At 39.1% G+C, this 16,619-nt stretch overlaps 1 protein-coding gene across 2 annotated transcripts in view; it reads right to left on the bottom strand.

The window, feature by feature from the left end:
• Window positions 1-1,870: 1,870 nt before the first annotated feature.
• hpn (hepsin) overlaps window positions 1,871-16,619 on the bottom strand; it is a 110,978-nt gene continuing 96,229 nt past the window's right edge. For both annotated transcript variants that reach the window (XM_039773621.1, XM_039773622.1), the window contains exons 12-13: window positions 9,674-9,838; window positions 1,871-6,998 (exon numbers count right to left, since the gene is read on the bottom strand). In XM_039773621.1, coding sequence (XP_039629555.1) covers window positions 6,960-6,998; window positions 9,674-9,838 — 204 coding nt within the window. In that variant the 3' untranslated portion in view covers window positions 1,871-6,959. The remainder of the gene's footprint in view (window positions 6,999-9,673; window positions 9,839-16,619) is intronic.

The raw sequence follows: 16,619 nt of genomic DNA, 5'->3' as shown, positions 1-16,619 counted from the left end.
TACCTAATGGCAGCCAAGGTGACTTTGTCAAGCCTATAGCGGTCTGTGTGACCCTCCATGGATATGCCTCCCCAGACAATCATTAACCCACCAGCAAACTGCTCATGCTGAATGATGTTACAGGCAGTATAATGTTCTCCATGGCTTCTCCAGACCCTTTCACTTCTGTCACGTGCTCAGGGTGAACCTGCTCTCATCTGTAAAAAGCACAGGGCACCAGTGGTGCATCTGCCAATTCTGGTATTCTATGGCGAATGCCAATTGAGCTGCATGCTGCTGGGCAGTGAGCTCAGGGCCCATTAGAGGACATGGGGCCCTTGGGTCACCCTCATGAAGTCTTTCTGGTTGTTTGGTCAGAGATATTCACACCAGTGGCCTGCTGGAGGACATTTTGTAGGGCTCTGGCAGTGCTCATCCTGTTCCTCCTTGCCCAAAGGAGCAGATACTGGTCCTGCTGATGGGTTATGAACCTTCTATGTCCCTCTCGAGCTCTCCTAGAGTAACTGCTTGTCTCCTAGAATCTCCTCCATGCCCTTGAGACTGTGCAGGGAGACATAGCAAACCTTCTGGCAATGACACGTATTGATGTGCCATCCTGGAGAAGTTGGACTACCTGTGCAACCTCTGTAGGGTCCAGGTATCGCCTCATGCTACCAGTAGTGACACAGACTGTAGCCAAATGCAAAACTAGTGAAGAAACAGTCAGAAAAGATGAGGAGGGAAAAATGTCAGTGGCCTCCACCTGTTAAACCATTCCTGTTTTGGGGGTCATCTCATTGTTGCCCCTCTAGTGCATCTGTTGTTAATTTCATTAACACCACAGCAGCTGAAACTGATTAACAACCCCCTCTGCTACTTAACTGACCAGATTAATATCCCATAAGTTTTATTGACTTTATGCTATACTCTGATTAAAAAGTGTTCCTTTAATTCTTTTGAGCAGTATAGAATAGTGCTGTAGGCGTAGTTTTGAGGGTTGTATTCACATGGTCCCTGGTTATGGGTAGAGTAATTTTTGAGTGGCCAAGGATATCTGAATATCATTACTACTTAAGGCACTATCCTTAATGGCAGGAGTACACCCCCTGAATCTCATAATCTCGATACAATTAGACAAATATGAGATGAGATGGAGCAAGTATGTGGAGTGGAGATGCATCACACCACAGGATAGGAAGCCAGCAACTCTGAGACACACCAATTTGTTATAAGAAATTAAGCACAAACTCTTTCTGTCTTTTTTCTTTGTTGTATTTGAGATCAGGGTGGCATGGCGGCACAGTGGGTAACACTGCTGCCTCGCAGTTAGGAGACCCAGGTTCGCTTCCCGGGTCCTCCCTACGTGGAGTTTGTATGTTCTCCCCATGTCTGGGTGGGTTTCCTCTGGGTACTCTCACAGTCCGAAGACATGCCAGTTAGGTGCATTGGCGATCCTAAATTGTCCCTAGTGTGTGCTTGGTGTGTGGGTATGTGTGTGCGTGCATCTGCAGAGGGCTGGCGCCCTGCCCGGGGTTTGTTTCCTGCCTTATGCCCTGTGTTGGCTAGGATTGGCTCCTGCAGACCCCTGCGACCCTGTAGTTATGATATAGCGGGTTGATGAATGGATGTATTTGAGATCTCCACATTTATACTTCTCTCGTATAACTTATTTTGGGTATCAAGCACACCATTTTTTATCATCTCAGTTTCCTTAATAGCCCTGTAGGTATGAGGAGTCATCGAAAGGGTGCTTTAATTTCCTATTTAACTTTCCAGATATAGTTTTGATGTGATTGCCTTTAAAACAGAGAGTGCAACCTACAAAATGCAGGAGGCTTTGGCACAGACGATTAGATGATACCCTGTAAATAATCACACATTGACACATCAAAATTAATAACGGAGATTTTATGAATTTCAAAATAATACAAAAAATAGCAATGAAAATGGTATTAACAATTAAAAATCATTACCTGCAATCAAAATGTTATATGGTTTAGACCAAAAAAATGCAATAAAATAAACAGCTGCATGAAATATCAAGCAAAAAGAATATTTACAGAAAAACAAAACAAACAAAAAACTCCGGGTCCACTGACCAGGTATCCAGTGTGCAAAATATGCTGTGTAATACAATTAAATTCCTTTTTAGAATTAAAAATAATTAAGAAAAGTCATTGCATTGTAGACTTCATTGCAGTTAATATTTGGTCATAATCAGTCAAAGGCTACACACATTCATAGGCCAGAAAAAGGCACTTTTGTATCAAACACATGGATAATAAGCCGAGCTCAATTTTAACGTAAAATAAAAAGACCAAGTTAAGAAAATAAAAGCACCCTAGGAGTAATTACTTAAGCTGAAACCTAAAAAGTATTTATTATTTTATTATTTACACTGAAACAGATTGAAGATCTTATATGAGATATAGCTTAATATCAACAAAAAGCTATTAAAACAACTACTGCTTCCATTTTTAAAATGTACTAAACAAACACTGTAGATGGACAAAAAAATGGCAAATGTTTATTTTTTGGCTTTCCTGCAGTAATGACCTCAGATTTCAGACTTGGCAACCACGACTGCAGAAATCCACCATAGTGTAAGTTACAAGTAAAACCAATCCAATTGTTTTCATCATTATCTAGCAAATATAGTCTCCTCTTGCTATGATTCAACAAACTGCTGATGAGATGGTTTAGTGTATGATAAGGCAGACTAGAAAACCTGCATAACATACGTGGTAATAATGTCCACCTTAATAAACAAACAAGTGTCTTTGTTATATGCCATTTGGTATGGTATTTGTAAATTCGTAAAGGCAGTGATAATGTTTGTAATGTGCCATTGGTTAGAATGAAAAATGCAATGTATTTTATTACTAAATGTATTACAAAATACATGCCATTTGATGGTGCACTGCAGTCATTAACAGAGAGTGACTGTTGAACAGACAGAAATCAGCTTATCGTCCAACTTCATAAAAGGATAAATGTCTGTGCGTCACTCTGGTTGCTCTGGCCATTTGGTATGGGACTCATAAAAGCAGTGCTGATGTAAGCCATTTCTTGGAATGAAAAATGCAATGCAGTTTATTACTACATGCATATCAAAATGCATTTCATTCCATTAATACATTATGTAATATATTCTAGGAAACATTAATGCTGAATACACTGAGGTCTACAATGATTATGCAGACTTGAACCCATCTTAGATGATATGCCACATGCTTTGGGATGCCCTTCACTTTATTATGTATATATATATATATATATATATATATATATAGTGGTGGACTGCCAGGGCCCTTACACATGGGAAGGACTGGGGGGGAGAGTTTATTCAGGTTATTATCTCCCCCGGAACACTACAGGGCAGCACCTTTGGCTTGTAGCAAGGCCATGGGTTTGGAGCAAGGAAGCTCAATACTGCTGGGGCCTGTGGCCCATGGTCATTTCCTGTGTCCTATTAGCAGCACTTCCGCCGCACCCGGAAGTGTTACCGGAAGAAGCTCATTGGACACCTGGAGTCCTTCTGGAGCCTGCCACCACTACTCGGGGAGCCAGAGTCGGACGAGGTGGATGAAGCTTGCTGGGAGAGGAATGGAGATGGAGAAACAGAGAAGAAAAGGACTGGGCTTTGGTGTTGTTTATTTGTGTTGTGATGCTGTGGGGAGCAAGAAAAGCGCTTCCACCATGAATAAACATGTGTTGTGTGGCAAACTCATGTCTCTGCCTGGCTTTGTCGGGGTATATAAAATAAAGAATTATGCAATTATACACTAAGAACCCATATACAACCATGAACCAGAACATGTACTTTATTTAATAATAATGTCATTAAACTTTTAATAGTTAATAATATTTGGTGGTAAACGTTTAGAAGGCTATTATTTATTGTGTTATTAAGATTATTATTTCATATCATTTATTATGTTTACTACAACACCTTTTTGGGCTGCTTCTGCATTTCCGTGGCTATTTTCTTTTTAACATGGGCCTGTTGCTCGGCTCATGAACAGCAGACTTTATCATACCAGGTGTATTAAAGATGGTGGCAAACATGCATCAGTATCCAAGATTCTGGATAAAATTCACAACTTTGTGAAGAATCGTGTGATTATTAAATGTAAGGTAAAGATTATTAGTCAGCGTTGAGATTTACTTTGGATTTTTTTTTCTAATAATAAATGTTGCTTAGTGTTTTGGCTGTTGCTCTTTTTGATCTTTTTTTTCCACCGCACTTTCACATAGTCCATTAAAAGTGCATTTCTGAGCTGACTATTTCTACCCTGATCATAAAAATATCTACTTCTGTAACTTGAGTCTTCAGCTGGCATTTAAATAAGCAAAATGCAAACGTGAGATTTGCATAAACTAGCAATGACCTGAAGTTGATAAGTTTCTCCTCATATTAATAGTTAATCGTATTTGTAATATTTAAATATTTAATGATGAGATGTATTTACTTATTCATTTTAAAATTCTACAATTTTAATTAAGAAAAATATCACATCCTCAAAAGCATACATGTAACATTAATTGGTGACTCTTAATTGGCACAATGTGATTGTGTGTGCCCTGCAATGGTCTGTCACCAAGACAAAGGCTGGTTTTTGCTGTGTGACCAGCTGGAATAAGCCTGAGGCCCAGGCAACCCTAAACTGGATCAGAATGTCATGTTATAAATATACTCAGATTTACGAGAAACATTAGGTTATGACTTTTTAAACTTAACCTGAAATATTAAAGCTACATTAAAGATGTTCTTCCTGATTAGTAGAGTACATCGCCATTACTAAAATAAATCATCATTAAATAGTGACAGTATATTTAATCATAATCATTAACGGCTAAGAGAAACTATTATGGAAAACCTTAAGCTGTTTTTCTTGCTAAACTGGTAACCATTTTAATAGATTTTCAGCAACATTCAAAGGGATGGAAAGGTGACAGACATTTGTGATGAGAGGCAAAAGGCAAAAAACCAACAAATGATGAGTGACGATTAGTACAAGACCAGAACATGGCCAGTATTAAACACTAACATAATGAGGGGGCAACGACAACGAAGAAATGTAGGGCAGATACAAGGAATCACAAAATATTGTAGTAAAGACCCCAGAAAAGACTGAACAAGTGAACATTGTGACAATGGCAGAGCTTTCTTAAATATTAAAGCAACAGTTACCTCCTCACAGTTACAGAAAATAAAAGACTTTCACCATAAAAAACAAAAAGATGTGTCAGGGAAATGAGAGTTTATGCTTCTTGTTTTAGAGGCCTGGACTACTTTTGTTTTGGGAAATGTTTGGTTTTGTGAAAAATTAAGTTGCTTTTACACTGGAGCACAGCTTGCTATATGATTGGCTGGTGACAGTGCTGAGGATTGGAATAAATGTATATATGTGCGCGGTCATGCATGAGCATCTGAGGATCACCCTCAGGTCTCCTCTAAGATATGTGATACCATCCCGGGTTGAGAGGGGGTGCTGTCGCTAATCATGGCCTCTCTTATTTCTTCCACAGCACAGAGAAGACACCCAGTGAGGGCATGTGACTCCACCCCTTCTGGCCTCCTGCCTATAAGTCACGAGATTGGCGGAAGGGGGTGGCACTCTGTGAACAGAGCATGGCACAGGACAGCCACTGCGTGATTGACCAGCTGTAAGGCAACAAAGCGACCTGAAGCCTGATTTTTGGCTAATTTCTTTTTATGTTTGTTTTCATTGTCTTAGAAGGAAACATGGATGACCAGGCTGACACCTTAACAATTCTCCTCACTCAATCATAATGCATAAATATTAAAAGAAGCTGGAAAAAGGGAACTGTATAAAACTGTGCCAACAAAAATATGAAACAGTAGAAAAACAATTACCATATATCATTTGTGTGAGTATGTAAATATTGACTGCTTATATTTAAAGTAATAAACATATAAGTGACTACTCTGGATAGGTTCTTGTCTTTACTGGAAAAACACATAGAATCTGGCCATTAGCTTAGTTCTGCTTTTTAGTTCTAGTTTCTTGTTGTTCCTTTCTGAGGTTAGGTGAAAAATGGCATAGAAAAAGACAAACTAGGATCACACAGAAGGTAGGTGTTTCCTCAATCTAGGATTTTTAATGTACACTGAGTTTGTTCCGATTCAAATACATGCTCGCTCACAATGGGAAAATTCAGAGTCGCCAATGAACCTTACACATAAATTTTTTTTCTGATGGAACTACCTGAAGAAAACCCCTTGCAGCCTCAGATTAATTTCTCTTTATAAATTAATTTGTATGTCAGGAAAAATAAAAATAATAAGAACAACTTGAAGTAAAACGGAAAAGGCTGAGTTGTGAACCTGAAAGCAGCACTTTTGGAAATATCTCCAAAGACTGGGTCAACAAAAAATAATTTTTTCATTAGGCTTATCTTAGATATTAGCTTAGAAAGTGAAGTCTCATATTCTAATAAGTGTCCATTTTCTCCTTTATGTACTGTACATCCCCAAAGTATATCAGGAGAAAATGTACTATAATACACACAACTGGGGGTTTAAAAAAGGATGGATGGATGTTCTACCATAAACCTAGGTTGTATTTTAAAACATTTGTGCTACATCCTTTTTGAATGCTCTCCTGCAGTGACGAAGAAGATATATTCTGCACATTCAGTATAATAGATATAAAAATAAATCAGACAATTTCAAAATGAAAATGTCTGTGAGCTAATTACATCATTTGAACCATTGCTGTTAGGGCTAATACCCTGTCATTATGTGGTCTTGTTCCTGCTCACAAAAGCAAGCAACAGTATTACCTGGCTCAAGAAACCAAAACAATACAGTAAAAGAGAAGATACAGGCATCCACCCAATTTCCCCTGAAATATACAGTCAAAGTCATAGAAAGTCCTTCATCTAAACTTGCATGAGATTCACATTTTCAGTTCAAAATATCCTTCAACAGGTGTCCACAGCTGCTTACACTGCTAGCCTGAGCTAAAAACTCCAGCCTTTTGAGAATATGTCTGTAAAGAGAAACAAATAAAGATTAAAAGAGAAATTCAAAGACTGGAAACAAAGAAATACATTGGCAGAGAATGAGGTATAGATGGATATTAAAACTGATGTTGATTGTTTAATTGATTAATATTTGTATTGTAATGAATGTTCAAGAAAATAAATTAATAAACCAATTGTTTACGATGAACTGGTGCACCATTTATGGTTGGCTTCTGCCTTGATGTCATTTCAGTACTGCCAGATGAGGCTCAATACCTCATGGCCTTGAATTGAGTTGTAGTATTTTATAGTGTAAAGCATTGGATTAGAACTCAATTTAATTTTAGTTTTTAATTTATAACTGGAATTCATGCTAAAAATGACTGAAATATCTATAAAATACAAATGTTTCCAGCACCTGTTTATGGACTTCCATTCCCCATAATTGTATCGATGACTTCCTTCTTTGCATTGGCTGCACTTTAACTCCTACCATTATAATTAATGGAGTTACTGTATCGACTTTTACTGTTTTTAGGTTATCCCAGTGTTACAGAGTAGACAATCATCACTTTGAAACTGCAGGTACTACAGTATATTAAAAGCAAGCTACACTCTGCTTTATTTATATCTGTGCTCAGACGCACTGTGATGGCCTGTGAATGAACACTCTGGACTCAGAGCAATAGATCCCTGTGAGGAGCAATGCTGTGAGTATTTTTGCCAACCATTCCTTATTTAATGGAATTGTTTCATGTGTGAAACTGACATTCTTCTATAACAGAATGCTAATTATTCAGTTTTTTTATATACCATTGTACTTATGAAGCACTTTTTAATAGTGTTTAGTGTAGGAAGATGCCATATAAAATAAAGTGTATGAGTGTGTGTTTCTGTAATAAAGATGCCCAAAGGCAAAGTTCTCAAACTCCAGTCCTGGAGGGCCGCAGTGTCTGCAGGTTTTCATTCTAACCTTTTTCTTTGGAATCTTTTTGAAGAGAATGAGAGAGATAGAAGGCTGGATGATGGGGAGACAGTGAATCAGGAAGAGCAATGGATTAGCAAGGAGGAAGTAAGGACAGCTATGAAAAGGATGAAGAATGGAAAGGCCATTGGTACAGATGACATACCTGTAGAAGCATGGAGGTGTTTAGGAGAGATGGTAGTGGAGTTTTTAACTAGATTGCTTAATGCAATCTTGGAAAGTGAGAGGATCCCTGAAGAGTGGAGAAGTAGTGTACTGGTACCAATTTTGAAGAATTAGGCAGATGTGTAGAACTGTTGTAACTACAAAGGGATAAAATTGATGAATCACAGCATGACGTTATGGGAAAGAGTAGTGGAGCTAGGTTAAGAAGGGAAATGATGATTAGCGAACAGCAGTATGGTTTCACATCAAATGTGATGTTCGCTATGAGGGTGTTGATGGAGAAGTATAGAGAAGGACAGAAAGGGTCAGATTGTGTCTTTGTTGACCTGGAGAAAGCATATGACAGGGTGCTTCGAGAGGAGTTGTGGTACTGTATGAGGAAGTTGGGAGTGGCAGAGAAGTACAGTATGTAAGAGTGGTATAGGATATCTATGAGGGATGTGTGACAGTGGTGAGGTCTGCAGTAGGAGTGACGGATGCACTCAAGGTAGAGGTGGGATTACATCAGAGATCAATTCTGAGCCCTTCCTTATTTGCAATAGACAGGAGTACCCGTGGACTATAATGTTTGAGGATAACATTGTGATCTGTAGCGAGAGTAGGGAGCAGGTCGAGGGGTCCCTTGAGAGGAGAGGAGATTGATGAAGGTCAGTAGGACAATACAGAATACATGTGTGTGTGAGGGAGGTCAGAGGAATAGGTGAGGATGCAGGAAGTAGACTTGGCAAAGATGGGTGAGTTTAAATACTTGGGATCAAAAGTACAGAGTAACGAGGAGTGTGGAAGAGAGATGAAGAAGAGAGTTCAGGCAGGAGGGAGGGGTGAGTGGAAAAGGGTGGTAAGGAGTGATTTGTGACAGACGGGTACCAACAAGAGTGAGAAGGAAGGTCTACAAGATGGTAGTGAGACCAGCTATGTTATAAGGGTTAAAGACGTTGGCACTTACCAAAAAAACAGGAGACAGAAATGGAGGTGGCAGAGTTAAAGATGTTAAGATTTGCATTTGGTGTGACAAGGATAAACAGGATTAGAAATGAGTACAACAGAGGGTCAGCTCAGGTTAGAAGGTTGGGAGACAAAGTCAGACAGGCGAGATTGAGTTGGTTTGGACATGTGCAGAGGAGAGATGCTGGGTATATTAGGAGAAGGAGGTTAAGGATAGAGCTGCCAGATAAGAGGGAAACAGAAAAGCCTAACAGAAGGTTTATGGATGTGGTGAGAGAGGACATAAATGTGGTATAAAGGTGGGTATAACAGAGCAAGATGTAGAGGACGGGAAGATTTGAAAAAAGATGATCCGCTGTGGTGACCCTTAACAGGAGCAGCTAAAAGAAGAAGAAGTATTTGTTTTGAATGTCAGCTGAGTTCTGGTACCACAAAAGGATGGACCATTTATTTGGTATATTACTCAAAAAAGGAGTTAAGTGCACATCTTTGTCTTATATGTAAATCACAGATAAAAGTGCCATAATAATAAAGCTCAGTATGCCAAGAAGGACTGAAATATGGAAAGCCCAGTGGGGGGAAGGAAGAGTGGCTTCTACTACTTACCCTCATTGCATTGTAGATCCATTCATGGAACTGGCTCACCTTGGTGTAGACCCCTGGTTTTTGTGGCAGAGCACAGCCTGTTCCCCAGCTCACCACACCACAAAGTCGCCAGCGACTAGTTTTAGAGATACTGTCTTCACATACAAAGGGACCACCACTGTCTCCCTAAAAACACAAAGGAAAACTGCAGATATTACCATCCATCTATTCATTCTTGCAGCATCCTTAGCATTATATGTACCCCCAGAAAAACAAACCAAAAAAAATGTTATGACGTGCAACCTAAACAAGTAAATAGCATAATGTCAACATAATCACAGTGGGAAACATACGTTTAGTGTCCACTGCTGTACTGATGAAGAGTTACTACATGTCCTTCGTGTGATCTGTTTTGGAAGAATCACCACTGTACAGCCCGACATTGCAATCAGGACAGTAGAAGCGTGTTTCTTTTTTCCTATAGTTATTTTTCTGTTGCTTGCGCTTACAAAGGTAGAATTGCCCATTGTGTTATTGTAGGCTTCTTCAGCACAAGGTTTGGTAACTTCCACATTTCCCATGACATGGACATTGACAGTTGCTGCACTGTGAACTGTTTAGGAGGCTAATGTCTTTCTTGTCCTTCCACTAGATCAAATTAATTTTGTCTTTTTGTCATGTAGATACTTCACCCGGCTGCAGCATTGCACAACTGAAATTACCAGGCATATCACGGTGGTGATAACTATTGCTTGATTTAACTAGTGGTTCAGTTTTAATTTGTTCTACAGCTTCACATTTAAACACCATTGTGTGTTTTGGTTGAAGGCTTTGCCCAATTCATACTGTAAATACTGTACAGTATCTATGAGTTAGCATAGATTAGCAAAACCCATGATTTTCATGTTTTTTGGTAGCATGTGCTATTTTATCCACAAGATGGCAGCAGAATACTGTCCCAAGCGTTATTCAGGCGTAATGCTGTACATTTCATCATAATGGCTATATGCTGAGGGAAATCCTGTCTTTACATAGAATTCTGACCCCAAGAATGCTCAAGGATAACATCAAGGTGGTTAATGGCTGTCTAAATTATCTTATTCCAAAGTATTTTTACAGAAGTCAGTTACATTGAAAATATTTTATTTCTGTTAGTTTTTTTCCTTTTATTAGGTGTTTAAGAAATATCTGGGATAAGTGTGGAAGAGAAAAATCAAGCATGCAATAAGTAAAGCAAATCAGTTCCTAGGTAGTTTTCATCTTTTATTGTTGTACAACATTGCATCACTGTGGATTTATCTTGTCTTTTTTACAATAAAAAACAAAAGAAAAATATTTAATGTTAAAGCGAAAACAGAACTCTGCACAGTGATCTGAATTAATTACAAAAATAAAATAATGTATTGCATAAATATTTTGGCAGATGTGGCAGCTTTGAATCTGTGTGCACAGGCTTCTATCGGCTCTGTCAGATTGCATGGGGATTGTCAGTGAATAACCTTTATCACGTCCAGGCACAAATTCTCAGGTGGATTGAGATCTGGGCTCTGACTCGGCCACTTCAGGATGTTAACATTGTTGTTTTGAAGCCATATGTGTTCAGACTTCTAATGTTTATGAGAATGTATGTAATTAATAATATCTGTCCTTCTTTAGCAAGACATGCAAGTTCAAGCTCCTTCCACAAACAAAAAACCACAAAAACAAAAAAAAAGCAAAAAATAAAGGATTCTGGTACCTGGTTTGCCTTAATGGACATTGCATCATTGTGATACCATTAACAATGTCATCATCTGACAAAATGCAACAATTTGGATTTAATTAAGTGAAATGAGAAGCTTGCACCCACCAGCTGCTCAGAAGACTCTGTTAGCTATCCATCCATCCATTTTCCAACCTGCTGAATCCGAACACAGGGTCACGGGGATCTGCTGGAGCCAATCCCAGGCAACAAAGGGCACAAAGGGTGCCAACCCACCGCAGGACACACACAAACTCACACTAGGGCCAATTTAGAATTGCCAATCCTCCTAACCTGCATGTCTTTGGACTGTGGGAGGAAATCCACGCAGACACGGGGAGATCATGCAAACTCCACGCAGGGAGGACCTGGGAAGCGAACCCAGGTCTCCTAACTGTGAGGCAGCAGCAATACCACTGCGCCACCATGCCACCCCCTCTGTTAGCTATGAACCACCTAAACTAAAACAGCAATACCTGAAGTTCACAAATGAATAACTTTGTGGTAAAAAAGGGACAAGCCACCACAATAAGGGGTACGAAGACTAAACACACACTGCACGACTCAAACTGCACACTGCACATCCGGCCATGTTGGCAGGTGTTTGCTGATCAGTGTGAGGCCAGCAAACAAGTGAAAAAAAAAACAATTTTCTATAAACTGTACATACCTGTTCCTTTTTAAAATGTAGCTTGGTCCACTTCAGTGGTTAATGAAAATCAAGAAGTAGCCTAAAGTCTTATGAACAAAGTGTTCCTAAAATTGATCTCCTCTTTTTTCAGATAGAACTGGACTTTTCAAACCTCTTCATTTACACATTCGACATATTCTTAAATAGGAAACGCTCATACCGAAATAAAAATGCATAATTAAAAAAAGAAACAAAAAAAAAAACACACAAAAAATCAGGGGGCCCTCATTTTAATGCAGTTTAATGATACACCTGTTCTTGCCATATGATCCTCATTTTTTTAATAATTTCGTCCATTAAGTTAGACATAATGAATTTTAAGTTTACTGGTCTGTAGTCACTTGGATAAGCTCAGTCACAGTTTTTCTACATAGTGGACAACTGCTAGTTTCCAATCTGTAGGAATTTTCCTAATGGGGAATAATACAAGTCAAAGTTTTGTATATGTACTCCTTAACCTGCTTAAGCACTCAAGGATAAGTGTTACCTAGTCCCAGCTGTTAGATTTCTTATGTAACCCCAGCAGTACATCTCTCTCTATAATTTCCAAATCACTAAATACGTCCCTGCAGTCACTGCAACTGTTGGGTGGTTAGGAACTTCTTCACGTGTGTAAATTTCACAAATATGGTAAAGCCTTAGAGCACAGGAGTGAAACTCCAAGCCTGGAGGGCTGCAGTTTTCATTCTAACCCTTTTCCTAATCAGTGACCAGTTTTCACTGCTAATTAACTTATTTTCCCTCCATTTTAATAGCCCTGTTTTTAAAGATTCAGTGCTCTGAATTGATTCTTTTCTTCGTTAAATGGTAGCAAAACAGAAATGAGATGTGAAACGAGCCAACAAAGGACCAGCTAAAGTGGGGCTTTAAACTCCAGTCAATTTCACTCCAATCATTTCCTTAGAGAGAAGCCAATTCTTGCTGTTAATTAAACCAATTACTTAATTCAGCCTGTTGCTGTTCTCATTCTGCTACAGCAGACATTTCCAAAACTGTTGATTTTCTGTTTTTTTCTGAGAACACCGTAGAGATGTTTTGGTGACCTCGGAGATCAACCTTACAGAGGCCCTCACCTTTCTTTATATTCAGGTATGTGACAGCTTGTTTTGTGTCTCATTATTGTTTGGTTCCTCGTTAAGGAAAAAGAAAGAACTAAGGCAGGAGTGGCGAACTCGAGGCCTGGGGCCTCATGCATAATGCCTTGCGTAAAATTCGCACTATAACATGATGTAAGAACAAAAGCAGAAATGTACTTACGCACAAAAAAATCCAGATGCATAAATCTGTGCGAACGCCAGCTTTCACGATCCTCCGCTACATAAATCCCAGTCAGCGTGAAAATTAACGCACTTGCATGCGCCTGCTGCCCCACCCCAACTCCTCCAATGGCAATGGCAAAAGCACAAGGGAAAATAGAAGAATTTCAGCCAATACCAAGTAGAGGCAAGAAAAAACGTACTATTTTTTTGGTTTAAACAGTGGTATAAACAAGAAAAGGAAGTTGATCGAGTGACATAACATGTCGGGGAAACTCGAAAGTTCAAGTTCACAAAGTCGCACAGTGCCCGAAATAAAAAAGAAGTTGTCAGATATCAAAGTCGCTGTGAAAAGGCGAGTTGTAGTTCACCGTCTGAGTGTCATATGAAAGCTTATTAGGGTACAGAGAAAAAATAAAAGCACACAGTGGGGGAAAAAAGCACGAAATGTTAATTGTAATCTCAAAATTTCCACTTTAATCACGTAGTTTATTTTGTCATTAAAGGAGAACATCATAAACTTCATCTTAAAATTGTTTAATTTACTAATTTCTCAAATTCCATTGTAACTAAAGTAGCACGTTAAATGCTTTGTTTTGTATTTGATCTTCTGTGTGCTCTATGTGTATGAATCACTACGTGCTTCTTAAACTGGCTTTCTCTTCCTCTGACAGGACACAGAATCCATTACATTCATAATATTACAGCTCTCTGAATAATTAAAAGACTTAGATGTATACGTGATATCATTTTCATGATGATAGGAGTTAAAGCGCGTTATTAAACATGGGAACACGGTGGGGCAGTGATTGTTCATGTCTCATGCAAGATGCTTGCTGCGCCGTGTGCTACCTTCGATTAAATAATTTATTGCAGCAGTACTGTCTCTTTCAAACGTACTAACCTCCAATTCCTGTCCTTACTTTTCTTTCTCCAAATACCCAATCGCCACACAATCAGCTCTGTAATAGACGATAAGCAATTTGTAAGCTTACAACGACGATTCTTCAAAACTTTTAAGGAACATTGAAATATCTTCATAGCACGTGTTTAATTATTCTATCCATCTATCCTTCCAGTGTTCCAGCAAGAATACAGCGCAAGGCAGGAACAATCTGTGATCGGAGCACCAGCGCCTCGCTATTGCTGTGGCACCGTGTCCTCACATGCTTAATTATTAACAATATAGATTTTTTAAATTAAGTTAAAGTTTTATCAGTGTAATGTAATAAACATATATTGCTGCATTTCATATTAAAAATTATATCATCATCATATGTAAATACGCACTTTATAAAGTGGAGCAGGTTGTGCAATATTATAACTGTATCGCAAGTTTACAGTGAGGTAATTGAACTTATAAGTACAAAGCATTCTACAAGGAGCACTTGATGGACTGATTGAGTGCATTTAGAGTTCTTGGGATGAAATTGTTTCTGAACCGTGAGGTCCGTACCATAAAGGCTCTGAAGCGTTTGCCGTATGAGAGCAGTTCAATAGACAGCATGGCTGAGACAGCGTGTGCTTGATGCTGTATACCGATAATTCTCTTTCTGACCAGCTGCTGGAGATCTGTGATTCCCAACTCAGATACAGTGATATAAATACTCTGAGTGGTGCAGTGAGAGTAATATGGAAAAAGATGATCTGTCGTGGCAGCCCCTAATGGGAGCAGCTGAAAGAAGAAGAAGAAGGTGCAGTGAGAGTAACAACACTAAAGCAGCTATTGTATTTAGAATAGTTTGGCCATTCTGTGGACCATTATATTGTTACAGGTTAATTACAATCAGATGCATTAAACTAATAAACAATATGCGGTTAATTTAAGTGTATTTATAAAGCCGTGTCAGGGATGTGGACCTATAAAAGAAAGGGTAACCACACAGGAACAGTAGCACTGCTTTGACGCTGGGTGCCGCTAGTCTGCAAAACCGAGCACAGAACTTGCGTATTCCAGGGTATGATCTACCGTGGAAATGTGTGTGGCTTTACGGCAAGTTTAGGTTTTAAGCATCGCGATTTCCATGTGTAAAAGTTCTTATGCAACATTTTTGTGGGTACGCACAGTTTATACATGAGGCCCCAGGAGTGCTGCAATGGCTACTGGTTTTCATTCTAACCCTTTTCCTAATCAGTGACCAGTTTTCACTGCTAAGTAACTTTTTCCCCATCACTCTAATAGCCCTATTGGAAGAGTTCAGCCCTCTGAATTGATTCCTTTCTTCATTAAATGACAGCCAAGCAGAAATGAGACGTGAAACGAGCTAACTGACCAGCTAAACTGGGGCTTCAAACTCCAACCAATTTCATTCCAATCACTTTCTTAATGAGAAGCCAATTCTTGCTGTTAATTAAACCCGTTATTTAATTCCATGACTTGTTGCTGCTCTCATTTCTGCCACAGCAGACTGTTGTTTTTCTGTTCTTTCTAAAAGCACCGTCAAAATGTTTTGGTGACCTGAGAGATCAACCTTACTGAGACCCTCACCTCTCTTTAATTGTAGATATCGTGTAATGGGCACAGGGGAGCTGGTCATGTGGTGGCTTGTTTTGTGTCTCATTATTGTTTGGCAGCTAATTAAAGTAAAAGATCTCAGTCAAGTTAATTAAAAGAAGTAATCAGCAGCAAAATCTAGTCACTAATTAAGACGATGGTGAGAATAAAAACCTGCAGCCACTGCGGCACTTGAGGCCTGGAGTTCGCCACCCCTGAACTAAGGGGTCTGAGTCAAGTTAATTAAAACAAAGGCAAAAGAAGTTAATTAGCAGCAAAAACTGGCCACTAATGAAGAAGATGGTTAGCGTGAAAACCTGCAGCCATTGCGGCCATCCAGGACTGGAGTTCGGCACCCCTACCTTAGAGCACAGGTGTCAAACTCCAGGCCTGGAGGGCCGCAGTGGGTGCAGGTTTTCTTTCTAACCCTTTTCCTAATCAGTGTCCCATTTTCACTGCTAATTAACTTCTTTTCCCTCTATTTTAATAGCCCTGTTTTTAAGGACTAAGTCTTCTGAATTGATTCTTTTCTTCATTAAATGACAGCCAAACAGAAATGAGAGATGAAACGAGCCAACAGATGACCAGCTAAACTGGGGCTTCAAACTCCAACCGGTTCTTTAATGAGAAGCTGATGCTTGCTGTTAATTAAACCCGTTATTCAATTCCATGGCTTGTTGCTGCTCTCTTTTTGCCACAGCAGACATTTCCAAAACTGTTTATATTCTGTTTTTTTCTAAGAACTCCTAAAATGTTTTGGTAACCTGAGGGATCAACCTTACGGA

This window comes from Polypterus senegalus, chromosome 12 (assembly GCF_016835505.1).
Source record: "Polypterus senegalus isolate Bchr_013 chromosome 12, ASM1683550v1, whole genome shotgun sequence".
Classification (NCBI taxonomy): domain Eukaryota; kingdom Metazoa; phylum Chordata; class Cladistia; order Polypteriformes; family Polypteridae; genus Polypterus; species Polypterus senegalus.
This window is presented reverse-complemented; position numbering and strand designations above follow the sequence as displayed.